General features: G+C 35.4%; 1 protein-coding gene across 2 annotated transcripts; it reads right to left on the bottom strand.

Annotated features, from left to right (window-relative positions):
* Positions 1 to 2292: 2292 nt before the first annotated feature.
* Positions 2293 to 5171, bottom strand: LOC140885110 (agamous-like MADS-box protein AGL12). 2 transcript variants are annotated; one of them, XM_073292043.1, is made up of 8 exons: positions 5110 to 5171; positions 4848 to 5008; positions 4646 to 4718; positions 3656 to 3717; positions 3412 to 3514; positions 3272 to 3313; positions 3153 to 3194; positions 2293 to 2626 (listed from the first exon to the last, which is right to left on the bottom strand). In XM_073292043.1, the coding sequence occupies exons 2-8, from the start codon at positions 5006 to 5008 to the stop codon at positions 2501 to 2503; spliced, it is 609 nt and encodes a 202-aa protein (XP_073148144.1). In that variant the 5' UTR covers positions 5110 to 5171; the 3' UTR covers positions 2293 to 2500. The 2 variants fall into 2 exon arrangements, with proteins under 2 accessions (XP_073148144.1, XP_073148143.1); XM_073292042.1 differs by having other exon boundaries at positions 4848 to 5156.
* Between the last annotated feature and the right edge of the window lie 18262 nt (positions 5172 to 23433).

A 23433-nucleotide genomic window follows, 5' to 3' on the forward strand; every position in this document is an offset into this window, starting at 1 on the left:
CTGTATTGTTCATCTCAAAAACTTGAAGAATGCTAATCAGTTCAGTCATCTTCATCTTTGAAGTATCTTTTATTTCTTCAAGTGCCCAAATCTTCCCAGTAAATCTTTTAGGCAAAGATCGAAGAACCTTGTTCACCATAGTTTCACTCTCAATAGGTCTTCCAAGAGCATGCGCCTCTGTAGCTATCTCCCTAAGTTTATTATCATAATCAGCAATAGATTCATTCTCATCCATCCTGATATTCTCAAATATTGCGTTTAACAATCTCAATCTTGTTCTTCTCACGCTATCAGTTCCTTCACAGTGTTCTTGAAGAGCATCTCATGCATCTTTAGCGATATTGCAGTCAGCTATGATTCCATACATCCTCATATCCACAGTTGCAAAAATTGCATTGAGTGCTTTAGCATTGTAGCTTGAACTTTGTGTTTCCTCGGCAGTCCAAGTTTCTTTTTGCTTGATGATATAGTCTCCATCTTCATCTAGCGTCTTTGGAGGAGTCCAACCAGTCAGAATACTTTGCCAAGCACGAACATCCATAGCCTTAATAGTATATCGCATCATATTCTTCCATAGTGCATAATTCGTTCCATCAAGAATCGGAGGTTTCAAAAACGAGTTTGCAACAGACGATGAGTCCATCTTATTCCCTGTAATAATATAAACAAACCAAGATCAGTTCTTAGTGTATCAAGAATATGGCTCTGATGCCACTTGTAAGGGAATGAGGGTTGCACATAAACAGTTTGAGGTGTTGTCAAAAGGTGTTGACAACACCTACAATAACACCTTGAGTAATTTGCAGTGGAATATAATTAAAGCGTAAATAAAATAAACAATCAACCAAATAAATAGACCCAAATGATTTAAGCAAGAGTATAAAATACTCTTGCAGCGCCTCAGGGCAAAACTTCACTAGAAAACTTTCAAAGAGTTTTACAAACCCTAACACTAGTGATTATTGTAAAATTCAATTTCTCAAAACAAGTGAGAAAATAAATAGTAAAAGTTCTCCTAAAAAATTCTATATAAAATAGAATAACGAAAAAAAGTAAGGAGAAAAATCTTGAAGCCAAAACACGTGAGTAGCACACTTCTTCGATCAACAATTTTCGAGTGTTCTTCACGGCTTCAAGCAACCACGAGCGATACTAACTTCAGAAAATCTTCAATTCTTTCTCAACGTGCGTATATTGAAACTATATCGTTCTCTTTTTTTAATCGGCCTCCTTCCTTCAATATATAGTCTAGAATCCTTCCTTGTAGTTATTTCCTTGTAGACATAGGATTCTAGATCTTGTTTCTTTTTGATTAAGTCAAATCTACATAATAATAAAATTAAATCATTAGAGATAAGATAATAAATATTATGATAATTAACTTAATCATATCTTAAATCAAGTTATTCAAGGAAATAAATAACTTATATAAAATTACTTCATGTTCAAGAAAGGCAAAAAATATTAAATAAATTCTTTTCAAAATAGGATGATTTTAAGGAATAAAATATTTCTTTCAAAATTAAATAATAATAATACATACTCTTATAAATTCCATGACCTTCATTCCCGATATTTATTTGTTTAAAATTTAATTTAAACATCCTTGATTTTTGTTTTTCCCTTTGATCATCATGACTTGAGTGTATTACTCCTCGATTATATTATCTTTGTTTTATTTTTTCATGTACAAACTTTTCATTTTATCTTTATTTAATGTATTCAAAAAGTGGTTGCAAAATTTTCAAGATATAATTAATAAAGATATATTAGTAAATCAAAAAAATATTAATAAATATTAATAAATATATTATAATATTATATATTAGAGACAAAAAAAAAATATGACTTATATAATTAAGAATGAGAGAGTAATTTTCTTTGTCAATTTGAAACAAAAACAAAATTAAACATGTACTAAATTAAATACGTTCACTACCTCCATTCCAACGACATAGATATGTTTATTTTTTCACACCGCTTAATTAGACATTTTTATTAACTTTTCAGATTTATCTTTATCGTGATTTAGTTATAAGTACTAATATAAATAGTTTAATTATCTTTTTCCAATATTTAGTTGACACAAAACTCCAAATTAAATAAAGGTGTATTAGGAGAAGAAATTAGAAAATATTGCTAAATATTGCGAATGAATATCTATATATCTGATTCGAACTAAAAAAGAAAATTAATTTATATAATTGGGATAGAAGGACTACGGAGTATTAAGGATAAAAAAAAAACTAGTATAATAATGTCAAACTGAGCAATCCAAATTATATCAAACCATACCAAAATATCGTGTATTAGAATACAAGCATGACACAAATTATAATATTACAGAAATTATACCTTATGCAACATTTGCCACCCATAGTTTTGTTTAAAAATACACAATACACGTACTTTATTCACCAAGTATACATGTGCTTGATAATTTAGTTGACATCAATACACACACACATATATATGTATCTATGTGTGTATATATATATCATTAAAACTGATATATCCCATAGTCATTTTGTGTAGTTAGAATATTGTTAGTAGTTAGTGTGTAATCAAGGTCTTCATTGAACATTGGTGCCATATTATAAGCAGTCATCTCTAATTGCTCATCGATCTGCAAAAATAGCTAGTTTTGTATGAGCATACATACATACATACATATATGAATAAACACTTTATCACCGAAATAATTTTACATATATATACACACATATATATGGATATATATATATATATACATTAATGATCCTTAAATATATAATATTATGGATTATAAGATATAGGAAAAATTGTAAATTTAGTCCTATATGTTTGTCACTTTGCGATTTTGGTTCTCTATGTTTTTACATTTCAGTTTTAGTCCTACATGTTTTGATTTTTGGCAATTTCGGTCATTTTTATTAAAAAAATGCTTACGTGACACTGTACACGTCAGCTCCACATCAGTACTGAATTGGCGCCACGTCGGAAAAAAAGACTAAAATTGCCAAAAAAATAAGATAGCGGACTAAAACTGAAATCTGAAAATATAAAAGACTGAAATCGCAAAGTGACAAACATAAAAGACCAAAAAAACAATTTTTCCTAAGATATATATATAACTGTTTTAAGACATAATATTTAGTACATTACATATATACCTTGTCTTGAAGATGAACGTTTGCTGCTTGCAGTATCCCCTCCTACATATGTATAAATTCGATCACTACAACTCTACAACATTATGTTGACGAATAATATGAGTAAGCTAATTAATTACCTTGTTCTTCAGCGATTGAATTTCTTGAAACATGATATTCATCTATATATATCATAAAATCATCATGGATTAATGAAATTTTTGAATATATATATATATATATGCGCACACACACACTCTCTCTCTATGTATTAATATACCTTAGTTGAACGGATATGATGCATCCACATCTCGAGATGTTTCTCCAAAACATTCAATTCATCCAAGCTCATTGCACCACCCCCAGCTCCTCCATTTATGAAACTGTAATTAAAATTAGAGTAAAAAAAAGGGGGAAATATTTTAATCAACTAATCATAGGATAATACTTTATGATGATATACTATAACAATTAAGAAGTTTGTGAATAATATATTAAAATTGGATTAACACATATTCTTTTACCTTAATCCTTTCTGAAGTACCTCAATTTCTTGCTTCAGCATGCTAATTTCCTTATTCGGGTCCTGCAATTAAATTTCTGTGAGACGTTGCATGCATGGAAATTGTTGTTCGATCACTCGTAATCAAATTTAATTTTAAAATGGAGTTAGAGTAGATGAAATGTTGGCATGAATATTGACATCAATATAATCATGTTAGTACTGTTACAGGCCGTATATGATCTCTAGTCAAAATAATATTCCCAAGGTGAAGTGAATATATAAATTTATTTTTCTTTAGAATTAAGCAGCCACATGCATACGCTAGCAAATGAAGATGCAATTCTATTCTTTAATGAGTGATGTATAATTAGTTTGCTGGTCAAAAAAGCGAGATTTGAAAGGATATAGATTTGCGCATCAAACATATATCTATATATATATATATATAAATATATATATATATATATATATATATATATATAGATATATAGATTATTTAACTTTTGTACATCTAATTAATTAATTACCGAAATTATATTAATACTGTTAATCACACACACATGCACACACAAATACGATCGCTCCAGCTATATACACAACTGGACACACAAAACACACACATAGTGCATATATATGTTATGTATATTTACGGGTAATACTATATGTACATGAAGTGTTACATGTTGAGTTACACATTACACTTAAAATTAAATGATTATCCTACATGCATTTTTGAAAGATTTTTTCCAAATAAAGTGCAGGATTAATAATGTAATTTTATGTGTAATATGTAACCCAACGTGTTACACTCTGTGCATATTTAGCATTACCTTATACTTATATATATATGATCGTTGTAGAAGCCGAGTTTCATATATAATTTTTGGTACTTTTAGCATAACATAAGATAAATATATGCACGATTAATTGTTCTACATTTTTCTACTTATAGCATATGTCTTTATTTGGTTGAGAAAAATGTTGAATAAATATATAATTAAGTACGTACCAGAAGGTTAGGGTCCTCAGCTGCGGCTCCAGGGTTGCACCTGATGTACCTTTCAATCAAGTCTTGCATGGTTCTTCCACCAAATACATTATATCAAAATTAATAATTATATATATATATATATATATAGACTACTCAATAAATTTAAACATAAAAAACTAATTAAGCATATATAGAATTTATAATAATTAATTAATAGTACCCTTTGGTGGCTTGTTGATAGAGCTTTCCATGGGCGGAGAAAATGAAAACACCAATTTCAGCATCACACAATACGGAGAGCTCCTTAGCCTTCTTGAGGAGTCCAGCGCGACGCTTGCAAAAGGTCACTTGCCTGTGCACGGGATTCTCGATCCTCTTCATCTGGATCTTTCCACGAGCCATCGAACAAATTAATATATATTGATGATTATATATAATAATTGGTTTAAAATTGATAATATTCTTGATGTATCGAAGACAACCTTTCACTAGTTTGAACTAGCTTCTGGTATTGCCCTCTATTCCCAGATGAGCTAGCTCTCACACTTAATTAATTACTTCATTATTCTTGTCTTCCATACAACCTCATTATATACACCCCACATTCCCGACTCGTCCTAAAGTAATGATTATAAACTCCTAAAAGCACATATAATATTAATTTATATATATTCACCATCATCGATCTCAAAACCCACTTTAATTTTATCTCATATCCCCTAAAGACGAACACACAACCTTAACTTTTGTGGAGTCAAATTAAAGACAAATCATATCATCTTGATGGTGATTATTTGGATGCATGTTACCTAGGACATGTTAATCTAGAGTCTAGTCAGCACATACACACACATATATGCGCATGTGTGTGTGTGTTTTGATGTTGTAAATATTCATTATGAGCATCGTATGAGGTCATGCCCATTTATTGAATGTACAAGACGTCACTTGAACGATGTTCAAATAAATACTTACAGTAAATGTTCGCCATGTCAAAACACAATATATGTCTGTCACTGTCACATTCACTATTTCATGTGCATCCAACCAATACATGAGCTCATGCAAATGTTGGGAATTCTTTTGGTTTTTTGGGCACTTTTTGCATCCTAGTGGACTCCCGAAACCCTCTATAGTTTTGTTCTTTTTTAGGTCTTTTTATCCCCAACCAATGGGCTGCCAACCCCCCAAAGTGCATTTCATATTTTCTATCCTCTAATTTGATATATTCAAAGTTAACATTTGTTAAATGATTATACTAATTTAGATAATTTTGTTTATAATTAGTTGCCTTTGTGTGTGCAATATTTGTGTGTTATATTGATTCAAGTATCTTAGAACCAACCAAGATTAATTATGTTAAAATAATTCCATATCTTCCATGGGTCTTGGATTGGCTAATGTACGGTTTAAAATATTTGAGTGACAACATATTAACAGTTACCGTCTTTGGTAATTGACAAATGTTCGATCTCATATAATTACAAAGATATTCACAAGCTCAATAATTCTTTACAAATTTCTTAGCCAATCTAAGAACTATTTATTATATATTAAAATTAAATTAAAAAAAATCCTATGAAACGGTTTCACATGTCAAATTTGTGATAAAAATCTCCTATTTGACTCAACCAATGAAAAAATATTATTTTTTATGTCAACAGTATTATTTTTTATTGTAGATTGGGTTGAGTCAATTTACTCATCTCACAAATATATATCCAAAAAACCGTTTTACATTCGACATACTCAAATTAAAGGGTAAATCCCCGGTTCAGTCTCATATGTTTGATCATTTTCCTGTTCGATCCCAAATATTTTGATGTTCTCGGTTTAGTTTTAAACATTTCAAAAATAGCCCGAATTGATCCTTTTGTAAATTTAATGGTTAAAATTAACGAAGAAAAGAACTGATTTAGTCCCATATGAATGACTTCTTTCTCGATTTGGTCTCTAATATTTCAAAGTTCCTGCAGATTTAGTCCTAAATATTTGTAAATTTTGACTGAGTTGGTCCTTCCATCAATTTTGACCGAATTGGCCTCAAAATAACTAAATTAAAAATGGATAAATTTGTAAGGTCCAAATGTTCACTAGCTCAATTACGATAATTTAAATGATTTATATGATTTTATGAATGATATTTAATTTTTATGATTAATTTTATATGATGATATGTTATGCCTGATATTTAATGTGCGGCTAGTTATTTTAATGTTTTCATGCTTGGAATTAATTCTAGACTGAAGGAACGAGACTAGCCTTCGAACAAGTTAAGAAAATGTTTTACGTTTAATGTAAGTTTAAAAGTTGATGCAGTATATTTTATTAGTTGGGTGCAAGAAAAATTTAAAATTTAGTGTTTGAGACTAACGAGCTGACTTTCAGGCCTATTAGCTAGTCACAAACTTATAAGGAGGCATCAAAAACTTTTCAGTTCTTTTATTTTTCCCCTCTCAAACACCGCCCACCCGCTATATATTTCTCTCTTCACGTTAAACTGCATCAAAAAGACTAGGAAGGATTCTTCTCCGTTTGAGGCTATCGTTCTCAAGTTCAGGTTAAATCCAAACGTCAGCAATCAAGCAAGTTTTTTTTAACATTTTGAAACCGTCATTCAAGGGTATTAGTATTTGATATGAACCCTAGATATATGAATGTTGTATGATGCATGATTTTCGAAAATTTCATGAGTATGATGTAGAATCGTGAAGCGTGATGTGTTCCTGATATTTTTTGTTAAAGTTTATTGAGTTTTATGGATGTAGACGTGTAAAAATCAGAACTTCTTGTGTGAGTGTTTTAGATTAAAATTTTTGAATCAAAGTGTTGATATTGGTCGTTTTGGGCAAATTCTTTTCAAGTTTTGAAGTTTTTCGTGACCATGGTTGATTTATTTTTAATTTTTAAATGTTTTTGGGTGAAAGGGAGTCGAAAAGGGGCTGAAAAGAAAAATAAAGTTTCGAGTAAGACTGTGCATCGTTGCCTGGTGCGCTCGAGCGCGGGCGTGTGCTACGGTGCGCGCCCGAGCGCATTTTGTTCTATCCAGATTTTTTAGGTTTCGTGTTTTGAGTTTCATATGCATGTTTGATAATTGCATTTTGTGTGCATTATTTGGTGTCATTTTTACGTCTATTTTGCATGCATGCATATTGTCTCGTGTGTGTTTTTATGTGTTTTATTTATGATTTATTGCATGCGTTGCATTTCACTCTTCGGATTTATTTTTGTAGGAAAATGGCACGCTAAAGAAAAATCTGGCAGAAAATATCGCCCTGGAGTGGAGCTTCCTCGCGCTCGAGCGCGAGTCAAATTCCAGTAGGTGGCAGAAAATGGAACGATGGAGCGGGACTTCCTCCCGCTCGAGTGCGCTCTGAATTCCAATAGAAGGCATAATTTGTAGCCTTTGAGCGGGACATTCTGTAACACCCGGTATTTTTAAATACGTAAATCTGCCTGCATAATTAGGATATTTAATTATTTAAATTTATGATTTATGGGTTAAATAATTATGTGAATTATTTGTGCATGGTTTAATTTATTTTTAAGCATTTAACCCATAATTAGTGATTTTTATGATTTTTAGTATTTTTATTATTTGATCGCGTAGACGGGACCGTGGACCGACGAGATGACAACTTTCTAGCCAAATTATTTTATGAGCCTTTTTAGAGCCTTAAAATATTATTTTGAGTTTTATTATCTCAAAATTTTAAGTATTTAATTTTATATAATTTTAGGAGTCCATTTTTATCCAAAATTAGCCAAAATATTGACTTTTTAGTATTTTTAAAATTCCTTTAATTTAATATTTCGGGATTTAACTTTCCCATCAGATTATTATTATTATTAGGGATTTTTTTTAATAAGTGTTTTATGGTATATTATAATTCTAAATAAGTTATTATCCTAATTAAATTCTAATTAACCCAAAACTCTCAACCTAATCTACCCCAAACCCCTTAGCCGAGCACTCAAACCCCCCATCAGCCGCCACCCTCACAAACCTTCGTCTTCTTCACCTAGCAAGCCAAGGAAGAACACCATAGCCACACTTTTGAAGGTCCAAAGCTCGTTTTCGTCGCCCCGTCGTCCCGGAAACGTCCTACGTGCGTGCTAATCGACTTCTACGGTGAAAGGCATGATTTTCTTTCAACTTTTTGTGCCAATCAGATATATATATTGTGTGGATGGTGTATGCATTAAAGCTTTCAAATTTTTTTAGAAAAATGGTTTGAAGGGTTCGAATTTTTGCCATGAATGCTTCATGTTCACGTTTTTTTTTATATAGGTCGGTCAAGGGCTGTTGGCCGATGTTCCTTGGGTCTGGTAGGGGCCTTGGGGTTGAACCATGGTCGGGCTAAGGCTGGGTTGGGGCTCGGCCGAACAGGGTTAGGCTAGAAGGGCAAGAGGAGCGCAGGTTAGGGTTTCGGGATTTTGGGCTCGGCCTTGGCGGTTCAGGGTGCATGGGGTCGGGGGCTTGGTATGGTTCGAACCGGCAGGACCCTGGGAAGGTCCTGCCGGCGGCGCTCCGGCCGGTCGTGGCCGGAGCAGGGCGGCAGCAGGCGATGAAGGCCTGCTGCCCAAGCCCTCGGCGGCCGAGAGGAAGGTAAGGAAGGGGGGGTCGGGTTCTAGGGTTTGAGGCATGGTCCGGGTCGGGTCAGGGGTCCGGGTCGGGTCAGTAAGTTAGTGGGTCGGGTTAAGTGAGTCCGGGTCCGGGTTAGGTGGGCCGGGCTCGAGTCTTTTTATTTTTAAAATATTTTATGAATTAATGGGTTTTTGAGTAAATTAAATTGAAATAAAATTATTTGGACTCCCAAAATAATTTTATTTGGGCTTTTAAAATTTTAATTAAGTTAGTCCATTAATTTTATGGGCTTTTGAGCCCATAAAAGTTAGTGGGCCAGTCTATGGGTTTTTGGGCCCATTAGGTCAGTTTAAGTGTTATTGGGCTTAGTGTAATTTTAATGGGCTTTATTAATTTAATTGGGCTTAGAATAATTATTTGGGCTTAAAGTTTGAAATAATGGGCTTAAGTATGTTAATGGGCCAGTTTTAAGTTAATGGGCTTGAGTGTTAGGGCCAGCAGTCCAGGACCATCCATGAGAAAATTTGCATGTGTCCTGATTATATATTTAATTATTTTTATGCATTTGAGTTATTTTAATATTTATATGTTAATAAGAAATTAAATTAAATATATATGATGGACACACAGTTTATTCAAGTACATGCATTCATGAAATAATATTTTATGCATAATTTAATGTTTAAGGTTGAGCAAGAAAATATTTTATGTTGGAAGTTGAAGTAGTGTGACAATTTAAGGGGGATTCGTCCCCATATGATTGAAGGGCAGTTTACTGCCAATTTAAGAGGTGATTCGTCACCGGCCACGTACGTAGGTTTCCACGCTGATCAGTATTTAATGTATGATTTAAGGTTACACTACGGATACAACCATGCTATGTTAGAAAATAAATTGCTCAATAATGTTATGTATTATGTTATGTATTATGTTATGTATTATGTTTATTTAAGTAAGTTATGTTATGTAATTTTTTTAAGCATGCTCATTCATGTATATGTATGTATTAGTATTAAATTGGTTTAAATTATTTTAAACCCTTGTTATGTTAGCATGTTGGGCCTCTAGGCTCACTACACTGGTATGGTGCAGGTGAGTACGTTGAGGATGACATTGTACCCACCGGAGGCGAGGACGTATGAGCATGCATGCAGTGGCCCCGTGACCGTGAAATATTCTGAGTCGCTATGCATGTTATTGTTTTTGTCAGCATGATACATTTTTATTATTTTCAGTGATTGAGGGTCTAGAATATTTATTTAATATTTTCAGTGCATGCAAACTTTTATTTACTTATGCAGTATATTTTTAATTAATGTTTGACTCAGATATTTATTATATTTTTAAGAATGTATTTTTATTTAAGTATTTAATTTTTTATTCATTTTAAATATTTTTATTCTGTGCATATATGTATGGGCATATATGTACATATTTTATTTAGTAAGTATAAAAAAAAAAAAAATTTTTCCGCATATTTATTTATTATAGAGTTAGGGTCGTTTCAGTTGGTATCAGAGCACGGTCCTTGGAGGGGTCACTACTGCTATAATAGCTCAGAAATCCACGCTACCGGTCTGTAAGTTTTAATGTTTATAGTATGATTTAAATTTCTAGAATTTAAGTTAGCCTTAATTTTTAAACACTTAGTTATGCAAGGCGATTTACGTAAATAAATATGTGGTGGTGCAGAATGCCTCCCAGACCAGTGAACCGACGTGGGGGACCTTCACCTCCACCTCCACCGCCACCTCAGCAGCACCCCATGACAGCACTGGAGCAGGCCAGTGCCACGATGATGGCGGGTATTACTGCCTTGCTGGAGCAGCAGGCAGCCCGTCCCAGACTGTCCCACGAGGAGGACGTCGCCGAGAGGTTCCAGAAGAAGGGGCCTAAGGAGTTTCTGGGGACCACCGATCCGTTGGTGGCTGAGGGATGGATTCGATCTTTGGAGTCCATCTTTGACTATATGGGGATCACAGACGCCGACAGGGTGAGCTGTGCTACATACATGATGCGAGGCGATGCAGCCTCATGGTGGGAGGGTGCAGTTAGAGGAGTCCATCTACCGACTCTGTCATGGGCTGAGTTCAGGCGTATCTTCTACGCCAAATATTTCACTGAGGATGTGCGCAGTCGCATGATCCGAGAGTTCATGAGTCTCCGTCAGGGGGACAGATCTGTGGTGGAGTACATAAGCCAGTTTGAGAGGGGCTGTCGTTTTGTGCCCATGATTGCTGATAGTCCGCAGGAGAAGCTGCGACAGTTTGTTGAGGGCCTGAAGGCTGAGATCAGGCATGACGTGCGCATGGCAGACGTGTTTACATATGAGTCTGCAGTCAGCAGGGCTTTGCGTTCTGAGGAGGGTCGGAGAGCGATCCAGAGAGAGCAGCAGGGTAAGAGGCAGTTTGTGCAGACAGGGTATCAGCGACCATCTTCGCAGCCACCTACGAAGAAGCAGTATACAGGGCCGGCTAAGGGCCCGAATCAGCAGCAGAGGCCACAGCAGCAGAGGCCGCAGCAGCAGCAGAGGGGCGGGGCCCCTAATGCCATAGCTCATCCCACTTGCCCGAAGTGCCAGAAGATGCATTCGGGACCTTGCCTATTGGGAGCAGGAGTTTGCTTCCACTGCAGAGAGCCGGGGCATCAGATTGCTAACTGCCCCAGGAAGAAGAACACCGCTGGTAGGGTGTTCGTGATGCAGGCTGAGGAGGTCGATCCAGACACCTCCTTGATCACCGGTACATCCTATCCCTAGTATTTTAATAATTCTCCTTTGGTTAAAGATTTAGTATTTAATTTGAAGTTCTTGTTATTTGGGTCATTTAACTGCATGTTAGAATAGGAAGCATGTTTTACTTGTGATTAGAATTAAGAACTTGTAGTGACTCGTTTGGAAAAATTAGAAGTGGTATGAAACTGTTGGGAATTTTCTGCGTGCAGGGAGAATTCTAGTTGGAGGCAACTCCACGTTTGCGTTGCTAGATTCAGGGGCTACGCATTCGTTTATCTCCCTGGAGTTTATCAGGCGAGTAGGCATCACACCTGAGAGTAGTGACAGTGGGTATGATGTTACTATGCCGTCAGGGCAGATTATGTCTACCTCGAAGGTTATTCGAGGACTGGAGTTAGAGCTGCAGGGACACTCCATTCGAGCAGATGTAGTAGTCTTGCCGTTGAGTGGTTTTGATCTTATTTTGGGTATGGACTGGTTGACAGTCAATGGAGCTTCGATTGATTTTCGTCGGAGATCAGTGTCAGTGAGACCTACAGGGGGCGACCCGTTCACTTTTCATGCATCTCAGAGCAGTGATATTCCTCAGGTGATATCCTATATTCAGGCGAGGAAGTTGTTGAGACGGGGTTGTCAGGGGTTTCTAGCGAGTATCGTCACGACTTCGGAGCCATCTAGCAGATCATTATCAGAGTTAGAGGTGGTTCGTGACTTTCCGGATGTCTTTCCGGAGGATGTTGCAGGAATTCCACCAGTGAGAGAGGTGGAGTTCAGTATTGACTTAGTGCCAGACACCGTGCCTATCTCTAAGGCACCGTACAGGCTTGCTCCTACCGAGATGAAAGAGTTGAAGGAGCAGATTCAGGAGTTGTTAGAGAAAGGCTTTGTTCGACCTAGCTTTTCTCCTTGGGGAGCTCCGGTGTTGTTTGTGAAGAAGAAGGATGGCAGTATGAGACTGTGCATCGATTACCGAGAGCTTAACAGAGTCACAGTGAAGAACAAGTATCCACTGCCGAGGATAGAGGACTTGTTTGACCAGTTGCAGGGAGCTTCAGTGTTCTCCAAGATCGATCTGCGATCTGGTTACCATCAGTTGCGTGTTAGGGATGCAGATGTGTCCAAGACTGCTTTCCGGACACGATATGGGCATTACGAGTTCTTAGTGATGCCATTTGGTTTGACCAATGCTCCAGCGGTTTTCATGGATCTCATGAACCGAGTCTTTCAGCCATATCTGGATCAGTTCATCATAGTCTTTATTGATGATATTTTGATCTATTCTAGGAGCATCGAGGAGCATAGACAGCACCTTCAGACCGCATGCAGACTTTGAGGGAGCATCGGTTGTATGCCAAGTTCAGCAAGTGCGAGTTTTGGCTTGAGCAGGTGGCATTTCTTGGCCACATTATTTCAAGAGATGGAGTTGCAGTCGATCAGTCTAAGGTGGAGGCAGTGCAGAATTGGGGTATTCCGAAGAATGCCTCAGAGATTCGCAGTTTCTTGGGTTTGGCGGGGTATTATAGGAAGTTCATCAAGGGTTTTTCCTCTATTGCAGTACCCTTGACTTCCTTGACCAAGAAGAATGCGAAGTTTATCTGGAGTTCAGACTGTCAGAGGAGCTTCGATCAGCTGAAGGAAGCACTCACTACAGCACCAGTGTTAGCGATGACAGTACCACATGAGGAGTTAGTGGTTTACACCGACGCGTCTAAACTTGGTTTAGGCGCAGTGCTTATGCAGTGTGGTAAGGTTATTGCGTATGCGTCGAGACAGTTGAAGATTCATGAGCAGAACTACCCGACGCATGACTTGGAGTTGGCAGCAGTGGTTTTCGCTTTGAAAATCTGGAGGCACTATCTTTACGGCGAGAAGTGCAAGATTTTCACCGATCACAAGAGCCTCAAGTACTTCTTCACCCAGAAGGAGTTGAACATGAGACAGCGCAGATGGTTGGAGTTGGTGAAGGACTATGATTGTGACATTAGCTACCATCCGGGTAAGGCTAATGTAGTGGCAGATGCTTTGAGTCGGAAGTCGTCAGTGGTATCATGTTTGACTGTGCAGTTACCACTACAGACCGAGATTCAGAGATTTGGTTTGGAGTGCTATCCGAGCGGCCATGCACCGAGCTTGTCAGTGTTGACGGTGCAGCCGGTTTTGAGAGATCGGATTAGAGAGGGACAGTCCACTGATGAGGAGTTACAGCGATGGAGACAGAGAGATGAGGCTAGAGGTAATCTCTTGTATACAGTGGAGGATGGTATCGTTCAGTACCGTGGTAGGATGTGGGTACCGAACGTCGATCAGTTGAGAGCTGAGATTTTAGCAGAGGCTCACACATCTCCGTACTCCATTCACCCGGGAAGTACGAAGATGTACAAAGATTTGCAGCTATTGTATTGGTGGCCCGGAATGAAGAGTGACATCGGGAGAGTAGTGTCAGAGTGCTTGACTTGTCAGCAAGTCAAAGCAGAGCATCAGCGTCCAGCGGGACTTCTTAGACCTCTTCCTATTCCGGAATGGAAATGGGAGAATATTACGATGGACTTTGTGGTTGGCTTACCGAGGAGTGCCAGAGGTTGTACAGCGATTTGGGTGATTGTGGATAGACTCACCAAGTCAGCTCATTTCTTGCCGGTAAGGACTAATTACACCTTGACACAGTATGCAGAGCTTTACATCAGAGAGATTGTTAGACTGCATGGCATACCAGTGTCTATCGTGTCAGACAGAGATCCGAGGTTCACCTCAGCGTTTTGGAAGAGTCTGCACACAGCTTTGGGGACTAGACTTTTGTTCAGTACAGCTTTTCATCCCCAGACAGATGGTCAGTCCGAGAGAGTGATCCAGGTTCTCGAGGATCTCTTGAGAGCTTGTGTCATCGATTTTCGAGGATCTTGGGAGACTAGACTGCCATTAGTGGAGTTTACCTATAACAACAGCTTTCAGTCGTCTATAGGTATGGCTCCATATGCAGCACTTTATGGGAGGAGATGCAGATCTCCGGTGCATTGGGATGAGGTTGGTGAGAGGATTTTGTTGGGTCCAGAGATTGTGCAGCAGACAGCTGACATTGTGACGCAGATTCGAGATAGGATGAGGACTGCGCAGAGCCGGCAGAAGAGTTATGCGGATGCCAGACGACGCGATTTGGAGTTCGCGGTAGGCGATCACGTATTCTTGAAGGTGTCACCTATGAAGGGAGTAGCGCGTTTTGGGCGGAGAGGCAAGCTTAATCCGAGATATATAGGGCCATTCGAGATCTTGGAGCGAGTTGGCACGTTGGCCTATCGTTTAGCTCTACCTCCAGGGCTAGCGGCAGTGCACAACGTTTTCCATGTATCCATGCTTCGGAGATATGTCTCCAACCCGTCGCATGTGTTGGATTTCGAGCCCTTACAGTTGCCACCGGATCTTGTATACGAGGAGAGACCAGTGCGGATCTTGGCTAGAGAGGAGCGGAGGCTTAGGACGCGGGTCATACCGATGGTCAGAGTCCAGTGGCTGAATCACTCGGAGGAGGAAGCTACTTGGGAGACCGAGGCAGACATGAGGACTCGCTACCCGGAGTTGTTCGGGTAAGTACTTTAATTTCGAGGACGAAATTCAATTTAAGGGGGGGAGAATTGTAACACCCGGTATTTTTAAATACGTAAATCTGCCTGCATAATTAGGATATTTAATTATTTAAATTTATGATTTATGGGTTAAATAATTATGTGAATTATTTGTGCATGGTTTAATTTATTTTTAAGCATTTAACCCATAATTAGTGATTTTTATGATTTTTAGTATTTTTATTATTTGATCGCGTAGACGGGACCGTGGACCGACGAGATGACAACTTTCTAGCCAAATTATTTTATGAGCCTTTTTAGAGCCTTAAAATATTATTTTGAGTTTTATTATCTCAAAATTTTAAGTATTTAATTTTATATAATTTTAGGAGTCCATTTTTATCCAAAATTAGCCAAAATATTGACTTTTTAGTATTTTTAAAATTCCTTTAATTTAATATTTCGGGATTTAACTTTCCCATCAGATTATTATTATTATTAGGGATTTTTTTTAATAAGTGTTTTATGGTATATTATAATTCTAAATAAGTTATTATCCTAATTAAATTCTAATTAACCCAAAACTCTAAACCTAATCTACCCCAAACCCCTTAGCCGAGCACTCAAACCCCCCATCAGCCGCCACCCTCACAAACCTTCGTCTTCTTCACCTAGCAAGCCAAGGAAGAACACCATAGCCACACTTTTGAAGGTCCAAAGCTCGTTTTCGTCGCCCCGTCGTCCCGAAAACGTCCTACGTGCGTGCTAATCGACTTCTACGGTGAAAGGCATGATTTTCTTTCAACTTTTTGTGCCAATCAGATATATATATTGTGTGGATGGTGTATGCATTAAAGCTTTCAAATTTTTTTAGAAAAATGGTTTGAAGGGTTCGAATTTTTGCCATGAATGCTTCATGTTCACGTTTTTTTTTATATAGGTCGGTCAAGGGCTGTTGGCCGATGTTCCTTGGGTCTGGTAGGGGCCTTGGGGTTGAACCATGGTCGGGCTAAGGCTGGGTTGGGGCTCGGCCGAACAGGGTTAGGCTAGAAGGGCAAGAGGAGCGCAGGTTAGGGTTTCGGGATTTTGGGCTCGGCCTTGGCGGTTCAGGGTGCATGGGGTCGGGGGCTTGGTATGGTTCGAACCGGCAGGACCCTGGGAAGGTCCTGCCGATGGCGCTCCGGCCGGTCGTGGCCGGAGCAGGGCGGCAGCAGGCGATGAAGGCCTGCTGCCCAAGCCCTCGGCGGCCGAGAGGAAGGTAAGGAAGGGGGGGTCGGGTTCTAGGGTTTGAGGCATGGTCCGGGTCGGGTCAGGGGTCCGGGTCGGGTCAGTAAGTTAGTGGGTCGGGTTAAGTGAGTCCGGGTCCGGGTTAGGTGGGCCGGGCTCGAGTCTTTTTATTTTTAAAATATTTTATGAATTAATGGGTTTTTGAGTAAATTAAATTGAAATAAAATTATTTGGACTCCCAAAATAATTTTATTTGGGCTTTTAAAATTTTAATTAAGTTAGTCCATTAATTTTATGGGCTTTTGAGCCCATAAAAGTTAGTGGGCCAGTCTATGGGTTTTTGGGCCCATTAGGTCAGTTTAAGTGTTATTGGGCTTAGTGTAATTTTAATGGGCTTTATTAATTTAATTGGGCTTAGAATAATTATTTGGGCTTAAAGTTTGAAATAATGGGCTTAAGTATGTTAATGGGCCAGTTTTAAGTTAATGGGCTTGAGTGTTAGGGCCAGCAGTCCAGGACCATCCATGAGAAAATTTGCATGTGTCCTGATTATATATTTAATTATTTTTATGCATTTGAGTTATTTTAATATTTATATGTTAATAAGAAATTAAATTAAATATATATGATGGACACACAGTTTATTCAAGTACATGCATTCATGAAATAATATTTTATGCATAATTTAATGTTTAAGGTTGAGCAAGAAAATATTTTATGTTGGAAGTTGAAGTAGTGTGACAATTTAAGGGGGATTCGTCCCCATATGATTGAAGGGCAGTTTACTGCCAATTTAAGAGGTGATTCGTCACCGGCCACGTACGTAGGTTTCCACGCTGATCAGTATTTAATGTATGATTTAAGGTTACACTACGGATACAACCATGCTATGTTAGAAAATAAATTGCTCAATAATGTTATGTATTATGTTATGTATTATGTTATGTATTATGTTTATTTAAGTAAGTTATGTTATGTAATTTTTTTAAGCATGCTCATTCATGTATATGTATGTATTAGTATTAAATTGGTTTAAATTATTTTAAACCCTTGTTATGTTAGCATGTTGGGCCTCTAGGCTCACTACACTGGTATGGTGCAGGTGAGTACGTTGAGGATGACATTGTACCCACCGGAGGCGAGGACGTATGAGCATGCATGCAGTGGCCCCGTGACCGTGAAATATTCTGAGTCGCTATGCATGTTATTGTTTTTGTCAGCATGATACATTTTTATTATTTTCAGTGATTGAGGGTCTAGAATATTTATTTAATATTTTCAGTGCATGCAAACTTTTATTTACTTATGCAGTATATTTTTAATTAATGTTTGACTCAGATATTTATTATATTTTTAAGAATGTATTTTTATTTAAGTATTTAATTGTTTATTCATTTTAAATATTTTTATTCTGTGCATATATGTACATATTTTATTTAGTAAGTATAAAAAAAAAAAAAATTTTCCGCATATTTATTTATTATAGAGTTAGGGTCGTTTCACATTCTACCGCTCGAGCGCGAAGTCGTGAAAACAATAATTCAGAAGATTCCTTGTGTTGGAAGGAAATAATTATTTACGGGATCCTGGCCATATAAATAGAAGATTTTAACTAATTAATTTGAAGGGTTCCCAGTTCCAGTTCCTGATAGCACACAGAGGCGGCTACTTCTCACGATTTGGAGTGAAGAATTTTATTTTTCTTTTTCTTTTTATTTGTTCTTAATTTTATGGTTGAAAACTTTGTTTGAGAATTATGTTTATTTGTGAGTATTCATTTTTATTCGATTGAGGCCGCGATATTGGGCCGAACAAATTATTGTTAAGCAGTGGATGTTTGTTTGGATTTTCAGACTTTTATTAAAATTATCGATTGTTGAATTTATATTTTGTTCTTGTGCAATAATCTTGCCAATTATTTGCTTGCATGTTAATTGATTCTAAGTCAAAATATTAAGAATTAATTTTGATCACTCCAACGATTGACACAAGGTTAAATCGACTAGAAATAATATTCGATTAATTGTGTGGCTTTATGTGAAAACTGAATTTTCATAATTTCTAATGCATTTATGTTTGATTAGAATTAATTAGAAATAATTAATCCATCTGAGTTGAATAGGTTTAACAAATTCTAGAAATAGACTGTTAAACAAATTAGGAGAATTCGCCGCGATTTAAGATTAAATCTGGATCCTAGATTTACCACATGTTTGCATGATTTGTTCGGTACCTGCGTGTGTCTTGATCGAGTTTTTCTTAATTGAATTTATTACCCAAAGTCTTGTTGTGTTCTTATTTTGATTTAATTTATTTTACTAGTAATTTATTTTTTAATTTCAGTTTTAATTGAATTAATCAAATCATCTTATTTTGCTTAGTCTAGATTAAATACAAATAATCATATTTTGGTAATCAATAAATCAGTCTTTGTGGGATCGATACTTGGACTCTCTGTCCACTTACTATTACTTGACCTAATATGCTTGCTAGAATTTATTTAATACTGAGTCGGTCGGTCAATGTTTATGATTTTTTAAGTTATTTTAAGTGTTTTTAAGATGTTCTATTGAAAAATTTTCAAATTTGAATGTCCGGGACGGACAAAATGACTCACGTGGATCGAATATGTTATGTAATGTCTCTTTATATTATTTTCCTCATGAAACCTTTGTTTTCCTTGAAAACCATGAAATTCTATGAAGTATGATATGCATGAGGTTTTACGAAAGTTTATGAGCATGAAATGATGAAGTTATGAGATGTATGATGAAGATATGATGTGTCGATGCATGAAAAATAATTTGATTTTGTATGTGCTTTTGTGGTGGTAATACGGGACATGTACTCCGAGATGAGCTCCAGAGAGGTCTTTCCAAACTATGTACTCTCGAGACAGAAATTATGGGACTGGTACTCCGGGATGAGCTCCGGAAGGACCTTTCCAAAGAATGAAAGTTTAATGGCCGATGTCATATGCTTGTTGTACAACGATCGTAACCACGGGAACCAATGATGTGCTCTTATGATCGTTTTCACAATTACACATATCTCATCACCCCTAAATGACAAGTTTTTATGTTATGTTCATGTTATGCTTTTACTTCAAGTTTCAAGTTTATACACGATTTTTGTATGCATGTACTTCTGAGTTTTTAGACTCACTATACTTGAATGGTGCAGGTAATGATGTTATTGATGATTATATTGATGAGTATGGAGTTGGACCGAAAGAGGAGCAGACAGTCGGGCCGGTGAGCGATGCATGAGCGCTATGATTATTAGCAGTTTTATTGTGCCGAGTTGTTTTTATTTTAGAGGAAGAAAAACAAGTTTTATTTATGTTCAATGTTGGTTTTGATAAAAGTTTTACTTATTTTGGTGTGGCTCTTGTCGACATAGTGTTGAGAACTTTTTCATCGAAATGTTGGTGCACAATGAACTCTTTTAATTAAATATTTTTTTTATTTTCGCAAATTTTCCCAATATTTTAAAGTATGAGTGTTTAGTAGCGTTTCCGAGTTTTGAGACGTTACAAAATTTATCAACATCAATGGTTTTATTACTCATTTTTTCAACAAAAAGCGAAATTATTAAAAAAAATCCCTAATTGAACATTTGAAACCTTAGTTCTAAAAAAATCCAGTTGTAAGAAAAAAAAACATAATCGACAAACAAGAATTCAAAATTCAACCAAATAACAACACATATCGAGAAAAATGGATTTTTTTATTTTAACTATTTTGAAAAACCCTAAATTTATAGTTTTATAGAAATGTCAGAATCCGAGAACAAGAAAATGTGGTTAGCATGCGAAAGAGAAAGCCGGAGTTACTGATAAAGATAAATTGTGTGCATCAACGTCATTTTCATTCTTAAGGTTGAGCCATTTCTGAGTGTGATAGCAAGAAATAAAAAAATTTGTCTCAGCTCAAAGTGAATTAGAAATTAGCATATCTGATTTGGGTTTTGGGGATTTTAGTGGTATGACTGTCACATGTCATATTTACAGTTAGTTTTAACCGTGACAAAAGGACCAACTCGATCAAAATTTGTAAATGTTTAAGACTAAATCGGCAATACCAAAATATTGGTGATTAAACTGGGAAATGAGCCAAACATCTGATACTAAACAGAGTTTTTTCTCGTCACGTATAATGTCTACTATTAGGTTTAACGGTTAATTTAACAGAAAGACCAATTCGATCAAAATCTGTAAATGTCTATAACTAAACCGAAAATTTCGAATATTTGAGACCAACCCGAGAAAAAGACCAAATATTTGAGACTGAAGGAGGTATTCACCCAGATTAAATTAACTTGAGTGATAACTTGGATCCAGCCAAGCTACATTCTATATTGTGGTTAGAGGAGCTTTTTAGACCACAACAACGAGGTAATATTTTATTGTCATCATATCAAAAAAAGGTACCTTAACATTGAAGACGGGAATCATGTCAAATCAAATATATATTCTTAATTAATACATTGATTAGTTGTGCTCAATTGAAAAGCCGAATTAGATTGTCTTAATCTCTTTCCATTATATATAACTTATGTATGTATATGTGATCTCTTGCATCTTGAATCTTGATCATTGGTTGTATGTCTCGAAACGATAATTCGGCACGTGGATATTCCGACTGTCGGATGATTGCCACGTGGAGGGTCCAAATCTTTAGTCGAAATGCTAATGGAATACTTGGGATTAAAGTGATTAATGTTCATACATATTTTAATGATAATGAGGGGCTAATGGAGTTGTCCATGTCGGACAAAAGTTGTGAGGCGTCCACGTGCTAAAGCGCCACTTTTCTTACTTTTACCATATATAATATAATATAATGATAACTATATTAATAAATATCCACTTTAGAAATATGGAATTTTTTAAATTAGTAATGCTAGAAGAATATTATTCCTTTTAATTATACATATATATCCGTGTATTTAATAATTAATAAATATTTTTTTCGACAACAACCATGAACTATAGTAAATAATCTTGATTTATGGGTTGATTAAGTTTTTAGTTTCAATATGTGGGATTATATTATAATAAACATATGATTATATTAATAATCCTTTGTAATCACATGTTTACTTGCTTTTTTAAGACTCGTATTAACTCATAAAGCTCATCCATAGTTACATAATTTAAACTTTACTATGTTTGGTTGGATTATTAATAATCCTTGTATAAATTTATCCCGCCTAATCTTACGTTCTTTTCACCATATTATTTATCCTTCTATTAATTATAATTTTACATCAATCAAATCATTAATTATTTATCTTACATCAATCAAATCATTGAATTTAAATTACTATATTACCCCTTATAAATAATATTATTTATATTTTATTTATTATTAAAAAGATAAAATAGTAATTTATCATTTTTATATATAATTTAATCAATCAAATCAAATCAACTATAATCTATCAATCAAATCAAATATTACACTCACTATCATTTCTTATTTATTTTTTATTACAATACATTACTTATCTTTATATTATTTATCCCATCATCCGTACCAAACATAGCCATTTAGAAGATAATTCGTCTCAACACACTAGAGATACCCACGAAAGAGACATTTTAAAGGTTTATTGCATGAATAAAAATCCCCAACATCTTTCACTAACATTAAATATTTGTTCCATTTATAATAACCAAGAAATTTTTATTTCTTGTTACTATTTGTTATCTTTAATTATTTATTGTTTTATCAACATTTTTGAATTAAACAAAAATAATTTACAATAACTATGCAAGTAAAAATGGTAAATTTCTATTATATATAATAAATTAAAAATATAAATAAATGAAATAATAAATGGACGTATAATAAAACTAAATAAAAAAAATATGTGTGTAATAAACGTTGAAACTTGAAATAGATTAAAAAGGAAAAAACGTTGGTTAGTGGAAAGCACTCTATTGATGCCATATTAATTATGATGAGGTTAACCCAATGGGAAGTGGTGGATTTTTGTTCAATTCTTTTTGTTTTGTGGTATATTATATGGTTGCACTATTTTTTAAAAAAATTAGTCATTTTTTTTTCAAAAATGACACAAACCTGATGTAAATATGTCATTATATATATAATAACATGTTAGCATTTCAGATAATGAAAAATTGAAAGATACATGACTAAGATTCAATTTTAAATACAATAGAACTAAATTGTAAATTGATAAATTTTTAGAATGAAAAAAAAATTACGATTTTCATGATATAAGAACTTTCAAGAATGGAACAACTATTTATGTTTGAAAAGGTTGGACACATAAATATATGAATAGTACACAAGATTTTAGACCACTGAGCTTAAGGTCAAGCAAGCATTAAGCATACTCAAACATATATAATATGGTTATTTGATTGGTTTACTGAATATTATTATATATTCCTTCCCCAATATTATGAGCTGCTAGCCAATTCCACAAGATCCCCGTGCATCATATTTTATATATTTATTCTCATTTTTGATAATGTATTTTAATTGTATATCTTTTGAGCTTTATATTAAGGCATTCAGTGGATTTTCATGTGGGTTGCAACTAAAGTGAGATTATAAAATTTTCAACCTTTTTGAATTTTCTTCTCTCCGTGTCCCTACAAATATTGTTTTTCAGCATCATCAAGATTCCTCCATAACTTTTTTAAAATTTTAATATCCTATAACTA

The sequence above is a fragment of the Henckelia pumila genome, chromosome 2, assembly GCF_033568475.1.
Source record: "Henckelia pumila isolate YLH828 chromosome 2, ASM3356847v2, whole genome shotgun sequence".
Taxonomy (NCBI): domain Eukaryota; kingdom Viridiplantae; phylum Streptophyta; class Magnoliopsida; order Lamiales; family Gesneriaceae; genus Henckelia; species Henckelia pumila.

Excerpts from the sequence above, each read along its gene's own strand:
- LOC140885110 (XM_073292042.1), bottom strand. The coding sequence starts at position 5,029 with ATGGCTCGTGGAAAGATCCAGATGAAGAGGATCGAGAATCCCGTGCAC. Across the intron at positions 3,314-3,411 it reads ATCATATCCGTTCAACTAAG|ATGAATATCATGTTTCAAGA; the intron begins GTATATTAATAC and ends TGATATATATAG. Across the intron at positions 2,627-3,152 it reads ACGTTCATCTTCAAGACAAG|ATCGATGAGCAATTAGAGAT; the intron begins GTATATATGTAA and ends CTATTTTTGCAG.